The sequence below is a fragment of the Sander vitreus genome, chromosome 2 (assembly GCF_031162955.1).
Source record: "Sander vitreus isolate 19-12246 chromosome 2, sanVit1, whole genome shotgun sequence".
NCBI classification, from domain to species: domain Eukaryota; kingdom Metazoa; phylum Chordata; class Actinopteri; order Perciformes; family Percidae; genus Sander; species Sander vitreus.
In genome coordinates this window covers 19,497,184-19,517,023 of record NC_135856.1, presented here as the reverse complement: position 1 = coordinate 19,517,023, position 19,840 = coordinate 19,497,184, and the positions used below count along the sequence as shown (strand labels likewise).

Sequence of the window (19,840 nt, the reverse complement as noted above, 5' to 3'; positions counted from 1 at the left end):
TTGCAGGACTAGATTTTGTAGAATATGGCAGTACTGCAGTACATAACTCCTCTTCTGATATGGGCTGGTTTATTCCCATTGGACTGCTGGATATTACTGCAGGACAATCTCATTTAGCAGGATACAAGGGAATCAGCAGAATCTATACTTTCATGCTTCACTAATAAAACAAAAAGTCAATGTGCCACATGTGTACTTTGGTGAATTTCTCAAAGTTCTGTACTGTACCTATTTTGATTAATTATTGCTGCATGAATTAAAAAGAAAATGTCAGGCATTTGTTGTAAGTCAAAGTTATCACAATACTGCAGAACCAGAACACAGAGCAACACAAACATGCTTGCAAATGGCAGTTGTCCTGACCATGGGCGGGGGGTGAGGTCACACTGGAGGTTTGGGTAGGTTAATGTGGAAGGGAGGAAGATTCGGATAGCCTAATACACATGATCCGTGGTAAAACCGCTCGTTGCTGCTAACGAGGATATGATCCGTAACGTTGCATGACGACCTTATGTTTTGATCCGACAGCTGTTTAGAGATCGCTGGATTAATGGCCATTTTAAAAAAACTACTTCCGAACCAAGATGGCACTGCATCTCTTCTCTTTTATAGCCTATTCGAATAACATTACATAGTCAATGGCAACACGTCAGAATTAAACACTTCTGCTCTACCCTTCACAATAAAAAGCTCTACAACCTATGAACACTTCAGAATATTGGTGTAACCATGACCGAGACTTGGGTGGGGATTGATGGCTTCTGGGCAGTGAGGGTGCATTAAATGTCCTGAGATATTGTGGGAAGTTTCCTATAGATTGGCTCTTAGAAGGACCAATCCTACCAAAGAAGGCTCCAGGACTTTGAGAAATGGCTAGAAGCCTGTTTCATGTTGGGCATATATCAAATTGAACTTTTGTTTATCATTGTATACATATTTCCTCAAATTCAGCCTGATAGTTTTGTTATTTTTGGAAATTTTGGATCTCCACTAGGATTTAATATATAACTGTGTGGGTTTGAACAATGTTTGGCTTCACAGCACATGTTTGTAATGGTTCACTGAGGGGCCAGTTGGGTAATTTAGCTTCCTTGTAAATGCAGATGTGTACACCTGTGTACAGCAGTGACAGGTGTGCAGTGGCATGTCTGAACTGTTTGCAGGTTACCTCAACATTTGGATGTGGAACATATGGAGTAAGACAGTCCGGCACTTTCAGTCTCTTTCTCGTTCCTGTCAGGCAGAATGGACTCAGGTTATCTTACGGCGGCAAGACAAGGTCACTGGCGTTTGTTAGAGCTGGTCATTATACAAGGTAATTTCTCAGCGCCACCGGGAGCCATTTGTCAGAGCTGGCTAGATTTAAAAGCTTCCCCTGCAATAAATAACAGAGTGAATCAGTTGGCTACTGGCTGCTGTCTCGGGGTTAAAATATCTGTAAATCGTGAGTATTCCTCTTCCTCATATGTTCCACTCTGTGAATGTTTAAATCTCCTGCTGTGTCTCTGGTTCAGGCTGCAGCTTTTAGGTTAGAACATCTACACTTTCATATTAGTGATTCATATTAACCTCCAGGCCCAAAAATTAATTCAGAGCAGAAAACACCTGCTGATGGGGATGCTGTTAGAGAGAAGAGTCACATATAAACATACACATTTACACCATAATGGTATTTATAGTGCTTTTTTGACAAATGGAAACTGCAAAAACACCTGTACCATAAAAATGATGTAGTTGTTATTGTATAACAGATTTTACCAAGGAATTAACCCCAGAAACAAGTGTTAAATCACATCTTGACTTTAATGTATAAAAGACCAATAACAGAATATTACAGCAGCATATATTGACATACATCATATTGTAAAGAGGAGGTGTAATATTCTGGTACAAAAAGAGGAGATGAGCAGCTGTACCATTTCTCACCAACCATCATTTTATTACACCTCTTCTTTATTTTTAATTCATGGTACAAAAGGAAATGCACAATAACACATGGTAGATTTAGAGGGCACTGTATAATATACAGCAAAATGCAATAAGACTACATGAAGATTTTATAGATATTTATGTACATAATATACACAAGATACATAGTTTGACTTGGAATGTCTGTCTTTATTTTTAACCTCTGACTGAAATTAAACTCTGACTACCTCTACACAGCGGAGATGACACACTACGTCTGCTCTGATCTAAAGAGAATTGCTCTCTGAATAAACAGTGGGCAGGTTTGTAGGGGAAGAAAATAGAATAGTGCAGCAGTGCATTAAGCTTGAATAAACATTGGCTCAGCTGTGGGGAATCGCTAGCCTGCACCGTCTCTGCTTTTTAGATGTCATGCCGGCAAATCTGGCAGGCTTTTCAATCTTTACTGGCTCCTGGGGCACTTGGCTTTTAGCTGTGTGGTTAAGTGTCTTGTACAACAAGTGTATATGTGTGTGTGTGTGTGTGTGTGTGTGTGTGTGTGTGTGTGTGTGTGTGTGTGTGTGTATCCTGGGGGCTACATTAGCTCTAGTTCTGTCAGTTCAGACAGGATGCCTGCTTTGCCTCTCACTATCGGGAGTTTGCTTTCTGTACACACACACACACACACACACACACACACACAATTGAGAAATACACAATTAGGTAGGCAGCATAAAATCATCTTGGCATATCAGTATTGAACCTGCAGTCAGCTTTTTTGTATTCTTGAGGTTTCTTGACATGTAAGTTTACTGAAACAAGTATACAAATATGAACACATGAGGTTGTATCACAGGATTCATTGTCCACTAATGTCTCATACTTTGTCTGCAGCGGCATCAAATCTAATAACGCTTTGAACTCAACATCAAACGAAACGTCGGCACTGGCTGAATCAACGTTATTAAATTCATGGTCTCATTATATGGTCTGTTGTTCATTTTGTCTGAGTATCCAATTCTGCTCTAAAACATAGTGGTGCGTGTGTGTGTGTAGTGATGAAATGGGAAAATGGGGGTGAAGAGAAAGCAGCAGGGAATTGAAGATGTGGAGAGGGGAAGGGGAAAGATTTTCATTTGAGATAAAAATATACTACTTGCAATCTCTCAACACATGTACACACACACACACACACACACACACACACACACACACACACACAAAACATCTACAGTGGAGAAAAGGGAGGTAGGACAGAAAAGCTCAACTGACCCTGTATAAAACCAAGCCTGTAAATAGCTGACCATGTGCTCTGTGGGAAATTGGGAAACAAAATTTCCCTACATGGATCAACAAAGAGCCACAGTTACTGTTATTATTATTACTCTGGTTATAAACCTAATAGCAGCACTTAATAACTACAATTATTTGAAGAATTGCAAAATGAAAAAGGTAAAAAACTAAAAAAAAGGCAGAATAAAACAGTCGGATAATTTGTCACTGTAGCTTGAAAAAAGCTACAATAAATTACACATAACAGTATACTGTATGCTTCAGATGTGAGCTGATGCAATATAGAAGACATACACAGAAACATTAGATAAAAGCATGATGATGTGTTGTTGACTGAAAAGAATAAAGGGTGGCACAGTTTCTTATAGTATGGCTGTTCAGGTTGTGCTGTCAAAATTATTTCTTTCATCTGTCAGTGGGCAAGAAAGGGAAAGAAAGAGGAGAGCAACTCGCCAACTGCAGCATAAAATAATAGGGCATATATTAAAATAGCATGAATACACACTATCAGATATTGTTTGGAGCACCAAGAGCTTAACATGATGAGGCACCTCAACACTCTTAACAATCTCTCTCTCTGTGTCTCTCTCTCCTTTCTGAAAGCAGAAATAGAAGCTGAAAGCAACCAGGTGTGTGTGTGTGTGTGTGTGTCTGTCCCACCTTGTCTACAGGAACAAAATAATAGCCAAAAAAAAGAAGCTGTGATAAAGGTGTTCTATCATGCATTGATAAACACTGCAGATTCCTCTTCATTATGTCAGTGTCGTTTCACTACTGTGGGAGAAGTTATCAGGATGTTCATATATGAAAACTTTATCAGAAACCTGACACATGATCGGTCGTTCAGGAGAGTTAAATCTGACTTTGCCAAAGTGTAAAACCCCAAGTGTGTTTAGTAATCAGTCTCGCACTTCCCGTTGTTGGTCACATGCTGGCAGGCAGATGGGTTTCTTGGTGTAACTTCAGTGACCAGTCAACGGTAACACAGAGCATCTGAGCTACATCATGCACAGTCCACCATTTCTGATGTTGGTGTTTGAGTTTTCACAGTCTGACGGCCACCACACATGCTCCTGCCCTGCCCAGACACAGAGGTGCTACCTGGAAAGCAAGAAAAAGAATCACAGTCAACAGCTGGATACTAAAAAGGTGCAGCAATGGATTTGTGGAGAGCTATAAATCAGTGTAGTCCCCTCAAATCATGTAATTTTCATGTTTTAAGTTGAGGTAAAAAGTTGGCATGCTTCTGTTTGGGGTTGACAAAATTCTATTAGATTACAGCATCTTTTGTAAACCTATTGGATGCAGTCAATACATTCACCAACCTTGAAAACTAACTTTAAGCCAACATGGATGAGAAGTCCTTAAAGGGGCTATAATCAATATTTTATAATAACAATGGCTCAAATTACCATGTATAATGTTTAAAAGGTTGCTCGAAGTGATCAACAGAGAATTATCACCAGACTCTGCAGCTTCCTTCACCTTAACGTAGCTTTATAGCGAGTTTCAGCACATAGTTTTCCATCCCGCAACTTTACTGTTTTGGGTCACTCTCACCACTCTATTAGCGTAGTTTTCAGACGCAGCAGGCAGCTGTTTTCAGTGAAAAAAGCTAAAAAAAAAAAAACACTGTACACTACGTGCTCTGCACCAAACAGCAGGCAGACACAGTTAGTGACTAGCTGGTGAACATAGTTGAGCATTTAGCATAACCTGATATTTCCCTCAAGAGTTGGTGGAGACCAAAAACAAAGCTAATAGAGAGTTAATACTAGACTTACATTCATCAGGGGGCCAGAAACACAACTCCAAATGAATGCTGATGTTGATCCATGTCTAACTGATGTTTAAATAGGCAACTGTTTACTAACAAGTTCACCATATGAACTTAAAAGGTGATAATATATCAGTGTTGTGTCCCCAGCTTGTTTGCGCTACCCCCAAGGGGCTAAAAATGTAGTTATTGAAGGTTTAAAGTGCTCAGATAAAATTAAAATTTGAACATCTACATTTCCGTGACCACTGGCCAACTCCTGCTGATGAAGATCATGAGATATGATGGGAAGCTCCACAACAACTACTAAATGGACCTTGAGGTAAGAATGTTTTCCATCTGTTGTTTCCAAGGTCAAGAATGAATTTTGAAACTTAGCCAACTGAAGGAAATGGATTATAATGTGATGTAGGATATGTACAACACCTATATTTGGCATCTACAGTCATGCTCTGACCGCATCACTCCCTGCAAGAAATGGAGTGGGGAGTGACGATACTCCTTTGGCTCTAAGGGGAGCTTTGTGTCTGTTGTGGTTGTCTAGTCCTGTTAGGGACATCATTTAACGGTCTCAACATGTCCCCTCACATCTCAGTTTGTCCTCATTCCTCTGTGTCAGTTTGAACGTTCTCTGTATTCTGTATCCGCCCATCTGCACCCCTCATCTTCTCAGCATGGTGCGTGTCTCCAAAATTGCAGCTTTCTAGCAGCTTTGGTTGGAAATCCTCTGGAGGAGATAAGGTATAAACTGAAGTGTGACAGGCTTGTGCTGAGTGAGCTCGTTAAAAATAGTCCCCTCTTTTCCTTACTGCTGCGGTGGCAAGGACAATATTAGAACGAGGAAAACATACATTTACATAACAACAAAAAACACGCCAAGATATATGGGAGAGGAGCTTGAAGAAGGTCAAACTGTGACTGTGTGTGTTTATATAACAACTTTATTGGTGTACATCATGATTTATTACTTGTTTTTACTGAACAACATTCAATGTGTCTATGTAAATACGAGCAAGTGGATACATATGAATCTGCTGCTGCTATGTGTTTACTAGCCTATTAAATTGTACAGACTCTTTCCTTCCAAACATAAACTGCATGTGTGTGTGTGTGTGTGTGTGTCTGTGTGTGTTGCATTTGTGTGTACCTGTGTCCACTCGTTTGTCTGAGGGTCGTAGGCTTCTACAGCATTGAGATACACCTGCCCGTTATAACCGCCCACAGCGTAGAGGCGGTCACCAAGGAGACAAACACCAACGGCATCTCGGCTGATGCTCATGGGGGCAACTGCTGTCCACACATCTGTCTGAGGGTCATACCTGAACAGACACCACACACACACACACACACACACACACACACACACACACACACACACACACACACACACACACACACACACACACACACACACACACACACACACACACAACATACAAAGTGAGAAATTACATTAACATAAGTCTATTTTATTAGAGACAGTTCAACATTTTGGGATATACACTTCTTTCTCCTCTTTTCCAAGAGTTAGATGAGAAGACTGATATCAATCTCATGTCTGTGCATTCAGTAGAGAGCTGGAGCCAGGAGGCGAACTGGGGGGGGGGGGGCAGCTAGCCTAGCTCATTAAAAACACACTACCAGCACCACTAAAACTCATTAGGTAACAATATTGTATCACATTTCTTTAATTTCCTGCAGTCTTGTCATCACTGTGGGGTTGCTAGGTATGATACCGTTGTGCCTGTACAGAGAGCTATATTAAAATTAGGGATGCACCGAGCCGACTTTTTCAGTCCAGGTATTGATACTGCTGTGAGATATTTCTTCTACAGTATGTGTAAGGCAACATTTCTTTGCTCACTTTGTAAAACAAAATGTAACAAATAAATACATTGATATAAATATCCTGAATTGTTATATATATATATATATATATATATATATATATATAACAACAATATATATATTGTTAAAATAATAAATCGCGCACCAGCAACTTAGTAAAAAATCTTAAAAATGAACAGGAATTACAATTCAAGTGTAAACTGTTTAAATGCAGCAACACATTGGTCAACAACTTAAAACAGGAATTATAATTCCAGTATATAATTTATATAGAATATAAACATAGAATTAAATTGAATTGAATAGATCGGACCCATTGTCACCTGTACCAGATCCAGCTATTTGAGTCAGTATTTTTGAAATTTGGACAGAACCAGACTAGCTGTTTCCCGCTTTCAGTCTTTATACTATGCTAAGCTAATCAATCAAACCACTATGTGTAGAATAAAAACAAAATCAGACTTTGGCACCCCCCAGCGATAATATCAACAATGACACTGTGGCAAATGGCAGCATTTGCTGGTACCACCGCCTACAGGTCTGAAAGCATCACAAAGACTGTGCCAACTTTCACTGGGACGTTCTCATTTTTCTATAAACAATAATTTGAAACACACTACAATCTAATTAATCAAATTTTATATATAGTCATCACCCAAAAGACATTTCAAATACAACACAAATCACATAAACACAGTAAATTAAATTGTGCACTGATAATACATTTCACACACACACACACACACACACAGTTCATATAGACTCACCTCTCCACACAGTCACTTAGCCGAGATGCAAGGGATGAGGCCGGAGCATCATGACCTCCGATGGCGTACAGGAAGCCATGCCATGTGGCCACACCCACACCTCCACGCCTTTTAGCCATAGGAGCACAACCATTCCACCTGTAGATGGAGGTTGTAAACATCAGGAAGAAAAAGAGAAAGAGTTTCCTCCAGCAGTGAGGAATATAGAAAAATGTGCTGTAAATAGGAGCTTATTTTCAGGGGACCAATAAGAACTTTGTCTCAGCCCTTCCAGTGAAGACCATAATGAATGTGCAGTACTTCATAAACAGAAGTTGTTTATATTTGGTCTACTCTAACATCCTTAGAGAGTTAGCTATCTCCTCTGACCTGTGGATAATAACCTTAAAAGCACAGAGGCGCTTTACTAGAAAGTAGCAGACAGGAAATAAAGCAGAAGCAGGTAATTAATTCTGTCCCGTGTCTCTGACCTGTTGGTGTGGGGGTCAAAACACTCCACTGAACGCAGGCAGGATGAGCCGTCACGTCCTCCTACTGCATATAGCCTGGGGAAGACAGAAGATGGTGTTACCCCTCTGGACACACACAAAACACCTGCCACACAAAACACAACACAACACATTTCTGGACTCTGGAAGTCTCTTTTCAACTTCGTGATGCTGACACACATGGTTCAAGGGTGTATTTGTGTGTGTGTGTGTGTGTGTGTGTGTGTGTGTGTGTGTGTGTGTGTGTGTGTGTGTGTGTGTTTTGCAGGATTTGGGGATGAAGTGAGGTGAGCAAAATCAATAATAATAACACTCTTGGTGGGCATCACAACCCAGATCAATCTGTGTGTGTGTGTGTGTGTGTGTGTGTGTGTGTCCATGGATGTGGAGTTGGGAGGAAAGAAGTGCATCAGAACCAGTCAAGCAACTAATGAGCTCCATCAGGCAAAGAGCCCAGAGAATAAACAACACATGCATGCAGTTACAAATGCAGATAGCTTTACACACACACACACACACACACACACACACACACACACACACACACACACACACACACACACACACACACACACACACACACAATGTAGCGTCTCTATGAGGCGCTGAATAATAAAAACATGGGTGCAATATTACAAGTATAACTTCTACTGTTTGCTGCAGGAGAACTCTGGGGCAAGTATTAAGGTTGCCCCAGATTCAATTTCGTATAAATCCCACTATTAATCCCACTCTTATGTGCATTTGTGCACCAGTGACTGTGAGTATTGTCACCTTTTTCATTACTGTTTCATGCTACAGTGTGTTGTGCAGGAAAGCACAGCATTTACAGTAATGTAATCTTACCTCTGTTACCTTCATCTTTCAAACAAGCAGAGTGTGTTTGTCGTGTGATGCTCTAAGAATGCTCTCACAAGACAAAGTCATATTTGCTCAGCTGCTTTCTGCAGGATCAAAACGGTTTGGTTTCAAGCCGTTGAAAAATGTTCTTCATTGGTCTCTTCTCTTCAAACCACGAGCGAGAAATTTTGCTTATTAATTGACTATTTCTACAGTATGGCATACAGTGGCTATGTACTATAATGAGGTGGGGTGGTGCAGTATGGGTACAGTTATACAATATAAATGACACTCTCTCTATTGAACAAGTACAGTAGGCAATGTGTGTGTAATTTCTACTAAAAATGTCAACAATTTATTAAATTACATCAATTGGACTGATGCAAAAAGCGTTTTGCAATAAGTGCATACAGCGCCCATAAGAACAAGAGCAAGATGTCAACAAACAAACAACTAAAAGCATGTTCAGTGTTACAGTGCATGCGCTATTATTGAATCTTTAACTTGGATAAATGTAGATGTGTGAAGCAATATGCGAGTTGATTTACTTACTTGCCATTGAGTACAGCTACTCCCACTGTGCTTCTTGGTGTAGCCATACTTGCAACAAAGCTCCACTGGCGAGCTTGGGGGTCCCACCTAATAAGAATTATGTAAACATCTTCTCAGTCCTGCACATAATAAATATGGCTGTTCCAACAACTAATGAAATATACAGTGCAGTTAAGAGATTGTGATTTCCCATCACTGCATCTTTCAGCAACAACACCTGTTTCCAAAAACAGATCCATGTTACTCTAGGTCACCCACAAAAACTGCTGTCAACAGATTTTATCTGAACTATTTTCATCCCCATGTCATGAAACTGTCAGCTCGTTGTATTAGGATGGAGATGGGAATATCTCAAAACCTGGTTAAATAAAACCAAAATGATCTGCATGGCTAGATACCACAAGATGTAAGATGTAAAATGTATATGTATATGTACATATATATATATATATATATATATATATATATATATATATATATATATTTTTTTTTTTTTTGTTATATGAATGAACTGATCTTTTAAGCAGAGCAAATGACAGAATAAAACAGCAGTGTGAAGTATCTTACCTTTCCACTGTGCTGAGGTAGCTCCAGCCATCATGTCCTCCTACTGCGTACATGGGCCCCTCTAGGACAGCTACGCCTGTGATACACATCCACATGTGCATGATTAATCATGGCAACTTACCAAAACACTATCACCTCGGACAAGCTCATAAAACCACATACATTTAGGGCGAGAGTGTGAGTTTTTCATTGTGTGTGCAATAACACCCTGGACATCAGGCGTGCAGAGTTAGCAGCATGTTGACACCTCCATACTCAAGGGATTTATCTGCCAGAGCATCTGTGGTGCCAGATGTGTGTTTTAATTCCCATCTCTCTTCACACACATGCACTAATTTTTTTTTTAACAATGAAGCACCAGCACATCACGCCTTATCAAATGTTGTCATTGTAATAGTAGGCTTGCACAGTGAGTGGGGAGACAAATACACAGGTTCAGTCTGTTGAAGTGCTCTTGAGCATGACACTAAATCACTTACTGTTGAGGTGCTGCTGTGTAGCTGAAACTGACCTTTGACCTCACTTTGTTAGAAGTGAAATGACAACTTTTTTTAGCAAAGATCAAGGATCGCCATACTCAAAATTCAAATAACAACAACATAATCCTTCCTCTTTAAAAGGCTCGCCCAATAGACCTTTTCAAGCCCTTTTTGGCTTTAAATGTACTTGTATGTCAAATTTCTGTTCAAACATGCGGCTCACCTAAGCCATGCCTGTGGGTGGACATGGGAGGCATGACGCTCCAGGACTTGCTGTGCGGGTTGTAACACTCCACAGTGTTTAGGGTCTTGAGTCCATCTCGGCCGCCCACCACATAGAGACGGCCATCAAGGACAGCTACACCAAACTGTAGTCTCCGTCCACTCATGGTGGCTACCTGCCTCCACGTGTCCCGACGCAGACAGTATTGCTCGATACTGGTAGCACCTGGAGGGAACAACAGAAAAACATGTCAAATAAAACTGCAGCCGTCGATGTGCTCTAATTTTGCACTTCTGACGAACCTGACCAGAATACCCACTCTCGAGACGTCAGCTCAAGGTAGGACTATACCACTTTTATTTACTTCCCAACAGTAGACTCTGTGTATTTGTGTGTAGAGACACAGCCTGCAAGCACACATGGATAAATGAGCTCTGTATTATAACATTTTCTCAAGTCTTCTCATGATTACAAGACAAAGGATAGTTATTCCATCAAGCAAGAATTAAGAGAAAATGTCTGTGAATTTTGTTTTATTAAATTTAACATACCCCTATATACCTCAATGTCTTTGGAACAAAATATTCAGCATCTTCTCTTATATACTGAAAATCCAGATTCAAAACTGATCATACTTGGAATATTGAAGGCATTTAATAAATCGTCTTCTTCTCAACAACACTGTCTCCTGTGGGCTGGCTCCCTATATATATATATATATATATCAATAAAATGTCTATAAAATGTCTGGTCTGTGTTTACATGCAAGTGCCTGTTCTACCTTTCGTAGCGTCCATGCCCCCTACGGCGAACATGGCCCCAACAGTTGCCTTGCGGGGCCGGGTGCGGGGACTCTGAAGCTGGGGCTGGCGCTGAGGCAAGAGTTGATACTTCATCCCTTCCATCAGCAGCCGCTGGCACTCCATACTGTCCCGGAGCAGAGGGTTGGACTCCAAGTCTGCCAAGAACTACACACACATGATAAAAAACACACACACACACACACACACACACACACACACACACACACACACACACACACACACACACACACACACACACACACACACACACACACACGAACACACAAACAGGGACATGTGACAACAGCTATCAACAAATGAATGCAGGGTAGCTATATACTGCATGTGGGGGTCACAATGTTATCACTGATTGTGGAGGTCTAAGGATCGAAAAAAACCTGTTCTCTGATTGATTGAGAGATTAGATCAAACCAGCAGCCATTAGTGTGCAGCCACACACACACACACACACACACACACACACACACACACACACACACAGATCATCTGACACACTAGAGGACTAATCTGTCCCCAACATCTCATCAGCTCTCTAGTCCGTACCCTCTAACCTCATCTATGATCACACACACATACACACACATAAAGACAGCCAGGGGCTGCAGCATGAAGCACTTCAATCCACCAGTCTGTAGCTTAAAATACTTCCACAGGAAATCACTGCCTGTGAGAGAGGCAGGCTGATGTGAAGCAAGTTTTCCCCCGAAGGCAAGAAGGCAAGAATTACATGATTTACATTTAGATAGATGTGTGTTTGTGTGTGCTTGCGTATGTGTGTGTGTTAAAAGATGTAGAGGTTCAAGAGGAGCCAGATTTTACCTGCACATATATGTATGTTGGTGGGGATGTTCAAAAATGGCTGCTAAGATTCAATCACAGAGAACAAGTATAATAAAGAGCATTTGATAAAAGAGGAAAAAGACATGCCAAATTTGTTGGGGTTTTTTTACACCCTTTTTCCTCTGTGCTGTCCACCACCACAAAAAGAAAGATTCGGCCCAAATAATTCAATTTGTTCACTGAATATAAAATGTTTTTTTCTAGCCAGACGTGGAGAGCGTAAAGCAAGCATGGTAAATGGATAAGCAGCTTACACGACAGGGTGAACACACACTTCCATTGCACACAATCACAGAGGGACAAATTAGGGTGAACCCTATTTTCGACGTTTGTGAGTGTGTGTGTGTGTGTGTGTATGTGTGCGTGATAAAGAAGGACAGAGATAGAAAACCGTGCATGTCCTCTCCTGTGCTATTTATCCATCACACTGTGAAGGATTGAATGTGGAGGGCAAGATAAGACTGAATCCTGCAGACATCCCACCTTCTCCTCTCTGTCCTCTCTTTACCTCGCAGTGGGAAGTGAGAAAGTAGTCCTCCCCTCTCTGTTTCAGCATGGCCTTTGTCAACTTATGACACACACACACACACACACACACACATACATACACATACACCTGCCCAATGTGATGTGTATGTTTCTTTTATTATTTTCCTGCTATTTTTAAGACCAAATGGTTAATTGAGGAAGTAATCAGCAGATTTATCAATGTTCATTGTTGTTAAAGAGATCCACACACACTTACTGTCCTGTCATTCTGTTTGGTGCACAATGTCTGATTTACTGCCCACAGATGTTTCTCTGAGAAGATTAGACCAAGTGTGTATGTGTCTGTGTGTGCGACAGTGTTAATGGGGAGAAGGGATTAAAGGTATTCATTTGGTGCATTGACATCCTCTTGATGAGTAATCACACAGCGGCCTAGATAACAGCTGACTAATTGGTTGATGAATATCGATCAGATGTCTGTGTGAGGTTTATACGTCGTATTATTGGCACATCACAGCTCATGAGGTTGCTGAATTCATTCATTTATCCATTTAGCATGGTGGTGGTGGTGGTGGCGAGGGGGGTAATATACTGTTAAAGGTTTAGCTCAGCTCTATGTCTGTCTTGCTTCTGCTCTCTCTGCTGTAGTGTTATTCTACTGCTTTACCATCCATCTTCTCGTCTGATTACATGTTACAGCTACTTGTGATTTCAGCTGACCAGGGCAAAGTCGTATATCTGAGGTGTTCATACTTTATACCGCACAAGTGCAAACCTGGGAGATGTATAGTTGCAGGAAGAGCTTCTTTATATATCGTAAGGGAAATGACTGATGAGGTAGATGAAGAGAACAGATAATTTTGCTGCAGTTAAGAGAGATATCACACTTAATTAAGGTTTAAAACATGTGTGTGTGTGTGTGTGTGTATCTAATGCCCTAGGCAGTAACTGAAGTTCTGCCTAGCATTTAAACTTCTCAGCACCACATTACCAGTCAAGATCCTCTGCTGCACACACTAGGAAGAAGAGAGAGGAGGATATACATACACACACACTCAAATAAACACAGACACAAACACAACAAGCACAAGCACACACGTGACAGAGTAATGGTTGTGAGCTACAGTTAACGTAATTATTATAGTCCCTCTAATTGCCTAAAGAGGATAAAGACAGATAGAGACGGACTGGAGCCAGAACAGAGACAGACAAACAAACAGAGACAGAGAGACCGAGACAGAGAGAAACAAACAAACAGAGAGAGAGAGACAGACAGAGAGAGACAGAGACAGGGAGAAACAGAAACAGACAGACAGACAGACAGACAGTGACAGAGAGAAACAGACAGACAGACAGACAGATAGACAGACAGAGACAGGCAGACAAACACAGACAGACAGAGACAGAAACAAACAGAGACAGGCAGACAAACACAGACAGACAGATACAGAAACAAACAGAGACAGACAGACAGGAAGAAACAGAAACAGACAGACTGACAGACAGAGACAAGGAGAAACAGAGACAGACAGACAGAGACAGACAAACAAACAGAGACAGAGAGACCGAGACAGAGAGAAACAAACAAACAGAGAGACAGAGACAGACAGAGAGAGAGAGAGACAGGGAGAAACAGAAACAGACAGAGACAGACAGACAAACAGAGACAGACACAGAGACAGACAGAGAGAGACAGACAGACAGACAGACAGAAGTGGAACGCAAAAGATATAGACTAATGTTCATATTACTGCCAGTAGTATTCAATTCAACTGTCTGTGAAAGTGTTGTCATGGTAACGTATGACCAGTACGTATGTCTAAAAACACCCTTTGATGTCTGTGATGAGATCTCTTTCATCTTTAATCAGTTAACGACCGTGTCACCTGCTGAAACTGTCACCTGTGCCACACTGTAGCTATTCAAAGACACTGAGAGCAAGCTCTCAAATAAAGGCTCAGACTGCTAAAACGATAAGGGGTATCAGTCAAATGATGTAATCGTGACCACCACATGGCCTTTGTGAACGTATGCATATAAAATTTATGTTGATAAACTTAGAAATGTGGGCATATCAGCGATTTAAAAAAGTGGTTCGCTCTGCGTTTCGCTCAGAAATGTGGAGAATGTTAAACAGGGCAGCGAATGGAGGAATATGTGGAACTCTTGTCATTTGGAAGCTCACTGAGCCAAAAGTATAAGTCATATCACATAACTGATGTATAAATTGTGTATGACAAGTAAAAATTGTGAGTGTGAGAGCAATTTATAGAGAAGGGACAAAGATAATTTTTTTAAGACTCTGTGCTCTGGTGATGACATCATCCACTCTAGCTCACGCAATACACACTCTGTTTAATAAATAAAACTTCCTGAAACGAATACTAACAGCTTTTTCACAAAAACTGTAAAAGATATCAAAACACTGAGCACACCCCGAATACCTGAATATTTTGTGAACAGTTTAAAGTTTGAATCATGTCTGTAGGTGAAAGAATGTAGGAGATACATTTTGAAGCAGAAGAGGATTTGAAGGATTTGAAGCACGCTCTCATTGACTTCAATGTTAAACAAAAGTGTTAAAAAGCTTAATATTTAAAAAAGTATAAATAGTAGAAAAAAAGTTGAAGAAGTCCCATCATTAGCTGAAAGCTGAACATTTTAAAAGATGAATGGTTTTAATAGCTGAACGTATGCAGAAGTTACGGAGAGCCAAAAAACATACGGAATATTAAAAATGGCCGAACAGAATAACAGTAGTTGGAATGCTGCTGAATCAGCATTCCCACTAATCATTACGAGCGACCCCTTTCATATTGTTTTCACATTGTCATTTTTATTATAAAAATACCGATTCTAGACACTTTAAATAAGCACAGTACAACAGTACGTTATGTCCTTTGCAGCTCTCACCTGTGTCTGCAGCAGTGGCAGTCGTATGTGAGCCAGCAGCAAGGGTAGGTGATGTTGTCGCGTGTCTGTGTCATGAAGGACCCACGTTAGCAAAGAGGTTACCACGGTTTCCTCATCTGGCACGTTGACGTCATCAGACGTGATCAGCTTCTCCATCTCCTCCACAGGAAGCAACAGGAACTCCTGGCCTCCCACCACCTCTAAAAAGTGTTCCTGGTGGACAGGGAGATGAAATGGTTATAAGTAGAGTAGAGTAGAGAAGGAAAGAGTCAGATTAATCCAAAAAAAAAGTAACAATGAATGAATAATGAATTGTAGATGAAAAAAAGTAATGAGAGGAGAAAAAAAACAATAGGAAGATATGAGTGGAGAGAGAAAAAGGATCAAGGGAAGAAAAGAAAAGGAAGGAAATGAGGGCTTGAGAAAGGTCAGAGGAGGATGGACGAAAAGGTTGAAATAATACAGTGCTATAAAATGGGGAGGTAGCTTGAGGCGTACAGAGTAGGGCTGCAACTAACAATCGCTTTCATTATTTACTAATCTTCTGATTATTTTCTAAATTAACCAATTAATTGTTTGGTCTTTGTAATGTAACAAAATAGTCACAAATGTCCATCACAACTTTAAAGAGATATAGTTACTAAATACTATAGCAAAAGACAATAAGGAAGCTGGAACCAGAGAATTATCAAATTGGAGCGAGTTTATATAGAGGCCAGAATACAAACATATCCTCAGTGTTAGTCCACATTATGCTTTGTAATTGTATGCCAATAATGAACTATGACAAAAATAAAAGTAATGACAATAGTTGTTGTTGTTGTTGTTGTTGTTGTACTATGACTGCCATAACTATTCTCATTCGTGTTTTTTAATTTATCTATTTATTTATTTTGAGGCAAGTATAATCTGTGGGAATTAGAAAAGGTTATAAAAATTGCTAAATGTGACCTGATTACCACATAAAAAAACATTTTAAATAAATAAAAAAATGAAAACGATTTTCTCTCTACATAGTCTACTGTATAGCTCTTACACATCGGCTGAAATAATCCTGTGAGCGGTGTATGTGTGTGAATAAGTGTGAGTAAATTACAGACGCAGGCAGTCACACCCAGATAAAGCCACCTCTACAACATAATTACAACAGATTTAAATCTAACAATAATCCACTTAGATAGAAAGGCAAAAAGAGAGAAATAGTGACACTGACAGAGACAGACACAGAGGGAGACAGGATGGAAGAAAAGGCACGTTAAGACAGGAGAGAAAAAGAAAAGAAAAATAATAACTCGATGGAGAAGCTATTTCACAGTCACCATAGCAACCCTGTGCTGAAAACAGCCATTGTGGCGATAAGGGTGTGTAACGCATTGTGAATGAGGAACCAATTTGTTACCAAGAATAACGTCAAGGTTGTAAAATGACCAAAGTCTGACTGTAGAAAACTGCATAGAGGTAGAGAGGGATAGTTGTGAAAGGGAGAGGTGAAAGAAGCTTATTCATTGTTCTTACTTAATTAAAGTTAAAACCTAAACATCACCTGTGATCTACTTGAATCTACATCATCATTTTCAGACCCATATTTTCTAAAGCAGTTGTTTCATTAATTTTCCCTTGGTGGCTCTACAACACTGGAGGTATAGAGATGAACTGGGCGTGTACCAACCATGGTATAGGCGTGAGCGGCCCTCTGCAGGTCATTGCAGCCTTGAGCATCGGCGTAGGAGCGGATACCCAGACAGTTGGAAGGGTGCAGTTGCTTCATGAGGAACGAACAGCAGGCCTGAACCACCGATGACAACTGCAGCAGGCAGGAGGCTGACAGCACAGACTCAATGGTGTCCTCCCTCAACTCGAGACGACCTGGAAGACAAAAAGGGTGTTGTGGGACCCAAGTTGATGCAGTGGTGTTAACACAGAGTAGCCATCACTTCAGCTGAGGCTAACGTGCATGAATGCTACAGTACATGGTGCTCATATTGGAATCTGGATCGTTAATTTCCTTTTTCCTAACAATAACAAAGTCTCACGTCATAATCCAGCTGTTAGTTTATTGGCCGCCGGGCTGGGGTGGGTGTGGCTTATCTGCGTCACAGAGCTCATAAAGCGGGAGTGAAGCATAGGGAGCGAGGCTCAAGCTGACCTCAAAACTTTTCAACCTTCCTACCCCATCTGTGGCACTCAGCCCCAAGCCTATATGTTCTTACTGAAGGTGCAAAAATTGGAAAATGGATACAAAATAAATAGTCTCATTTTTAAAAAGTCTCTGAAGTAATTTCCTAAAACATCATGGTATGTGATTTTTGCCTGACAGTATGTACTGATCTTTTTCTAATATAGGCGATCAGTGTATCTGTACCTACCTGTGTATGCATACTGCACAAGTACCGACAATGCATCAGGGTCCACTCCTTCCATCTTCACCTCGTCCTGCTTGGCCTCCCTCACATCACTGGTGAACATGGCCGCAAAGTAGTCCGACACGGATGAGAGGACAAGTCTGTGAGTGGAGAGAGTGTCAGACATCAGTCAGAGAGGATGGACAGCTGTAATGGAGGAACGGAGTACTTTGACCTTGCTGAGTCTGGACTGACAGGGAAAAGATACAGAACAAAGAGACCTGGAAATGATGACGCAGCCAAACAATGCGCAGCATTATCATCCTGTAAATATATCAGAGTAGATACACATGCGAGTCACATTAAAGGCATCGGTATGCTCCAACTGAAGTGTTTGTCAAACAGTGACTGAACCCCCCTCCCCCACACCTCTCCACTGTCATAATTTGGGGGACTGCATCCAACAAACTCTTTACGAAACCGACAATCAACATTCATGGCTACTTCATGCAGTGATAGGCAGCTGTGTAGAGGGGAGAAAGAAAGCAGGGTTTGAACTTCTCTCTCAAGTTCTTTTTCCATTCTTTACAAAACTAACTATTTTCGTATAGTAGTTCTCTTCTTCCTACTGACCTGTAGGTGTCAGATTTAAAAGTGGTCTGCTGAAAAAGAATAAAGTATGGCGATGGAACCTACGGTGTCTAAAGTGTCCCTTCGCAGATCTGTTGATAAGCAGAAGCTGAATTGACGAGTGTACCTTGTTTATGGAAAATCTACAGTTGCATAACTTAAGGGCACAACAGATATGCATTTCCTACTATGACCAAGAGTAGAAAGTGGCAAGCGTGGAAAGTCTGCACTACCAACAGGGGTGGGGGGATTCTTCAGGACAGTAGGAGGTGGAGCGTGAGTGTTGTGAGGTGGAAAATATAGCAGACGTGTCAAAATTCAAGCCAAAATAAGAACTACAACAACCAAGTTAAACCAAACAGAGGCCAGAATGACGTAGGTCTGTGTTATTTTTAAGGCTTCACACCATGCTTTGAGGAGACATACGGACATTTTCATCATTCATACAAGATTTTTATACATATTGTTATTATCTGTTATTCTATATTGCTTGATTTAGACTTCCAGACCCCTTTACGTCAATTTGATGGCAATTTAACATGTCGGTCTCATGTCTGAATAAAGCACCTTGATTGCTTTTAAGTAAAATTCCCGAAGGCAATCAAACAACAACAAAAAGCAACAAAAAGTCAGATTAACATAAAGGCTGTTGAACAACAAAGTAAAGCATGTATCATTACTGTCTTCTATCTCTCTCACGTGAATGCTTAATAAAAACAGTTTGTAAATGATTATTACTGTAGATGGAAAGAAGTCCTGCACATATGTACTCCACACATTTTTTTTTTTTTTATCACTCATTGACTGCATTTAACATTAAATCACTTGAAATCAATCCTCTCCGAATGGCACTATCATTGTATACTGCTCTCTCTGAAGAGATGTTATTAGAGGTGGAACACAACTGTACAAACAACAGCCTGGCATAAGCCTAAGGCATCTCCAGATGTTTGTACATAGTGAACATATTGAGAATAAAGAGCTCAGATGTTTAAATGCTTACTAGTCAAACTGCAGTGGAGCATGTTTTTCACTCAGTAACAGTAAGAACTAACACTTT

At 40.5% G+C, this 19,840-nt stretch overlaps 1 protein-coding gene across 3 annotated transcripts in view; it reads right to left on the bottom strand.

The window, feature by feature from the left end:
- Positions 1-1,784: 1,784 nt before the first annotated feature.
- klhl5 (kelch-like family member 5) overlaps positions 1,785-19,840 on the bottom strand; it is a 49,534-nt gene continuing 31,478 nt past the window's right edge. For all 3 annotated transcript variants that reach the window (XM_078259959.1, XM_078259952.1, XM_078259944.1), the window contains 11 exons: positions 18,175-18,311; positions 17,478-17,674; positions 15,809-16,021; positions 11,524-11,710; positions 10,743-10,967; positions 10,041-10,116; positions 9,474-9,560; positions 8,064-8,138; positions 7,594-7,731; positions 6,126-6,297; positions 1,785-4,302 (listed from right to left, as the gene is read on the bottom strand). In XM_078259959.1, the coding sequence (XP_078116085.1) occupies positions 4,246-4,302; positions 6,126-6,297; positions 7,594-7,731; positions 8,064-8,138; positions 9,474-9,560; positions 10,041-10,116; positions 10,743-10,967; positions 11,524-11,710; positions 15,809-16,021; positions 17,478-17,674; positions 18,175-18,311 (1,564 nt within the window). In that variant the 3' untranslated portion in view covers positions 1,785-4,245. The remainder of the gene's footprint in view (positions 4,303-6,125; positions 6,298-7,593; positions 7,732-8,063; positions 8,139-9,473; positions 9,561-10,040; positions 10,117-10,742; positions 10,968-11,523; positions 11,711-15,808; positions 16,022-17,477; positions 17,675-18,174; positions 18,312-19,840) is intronic.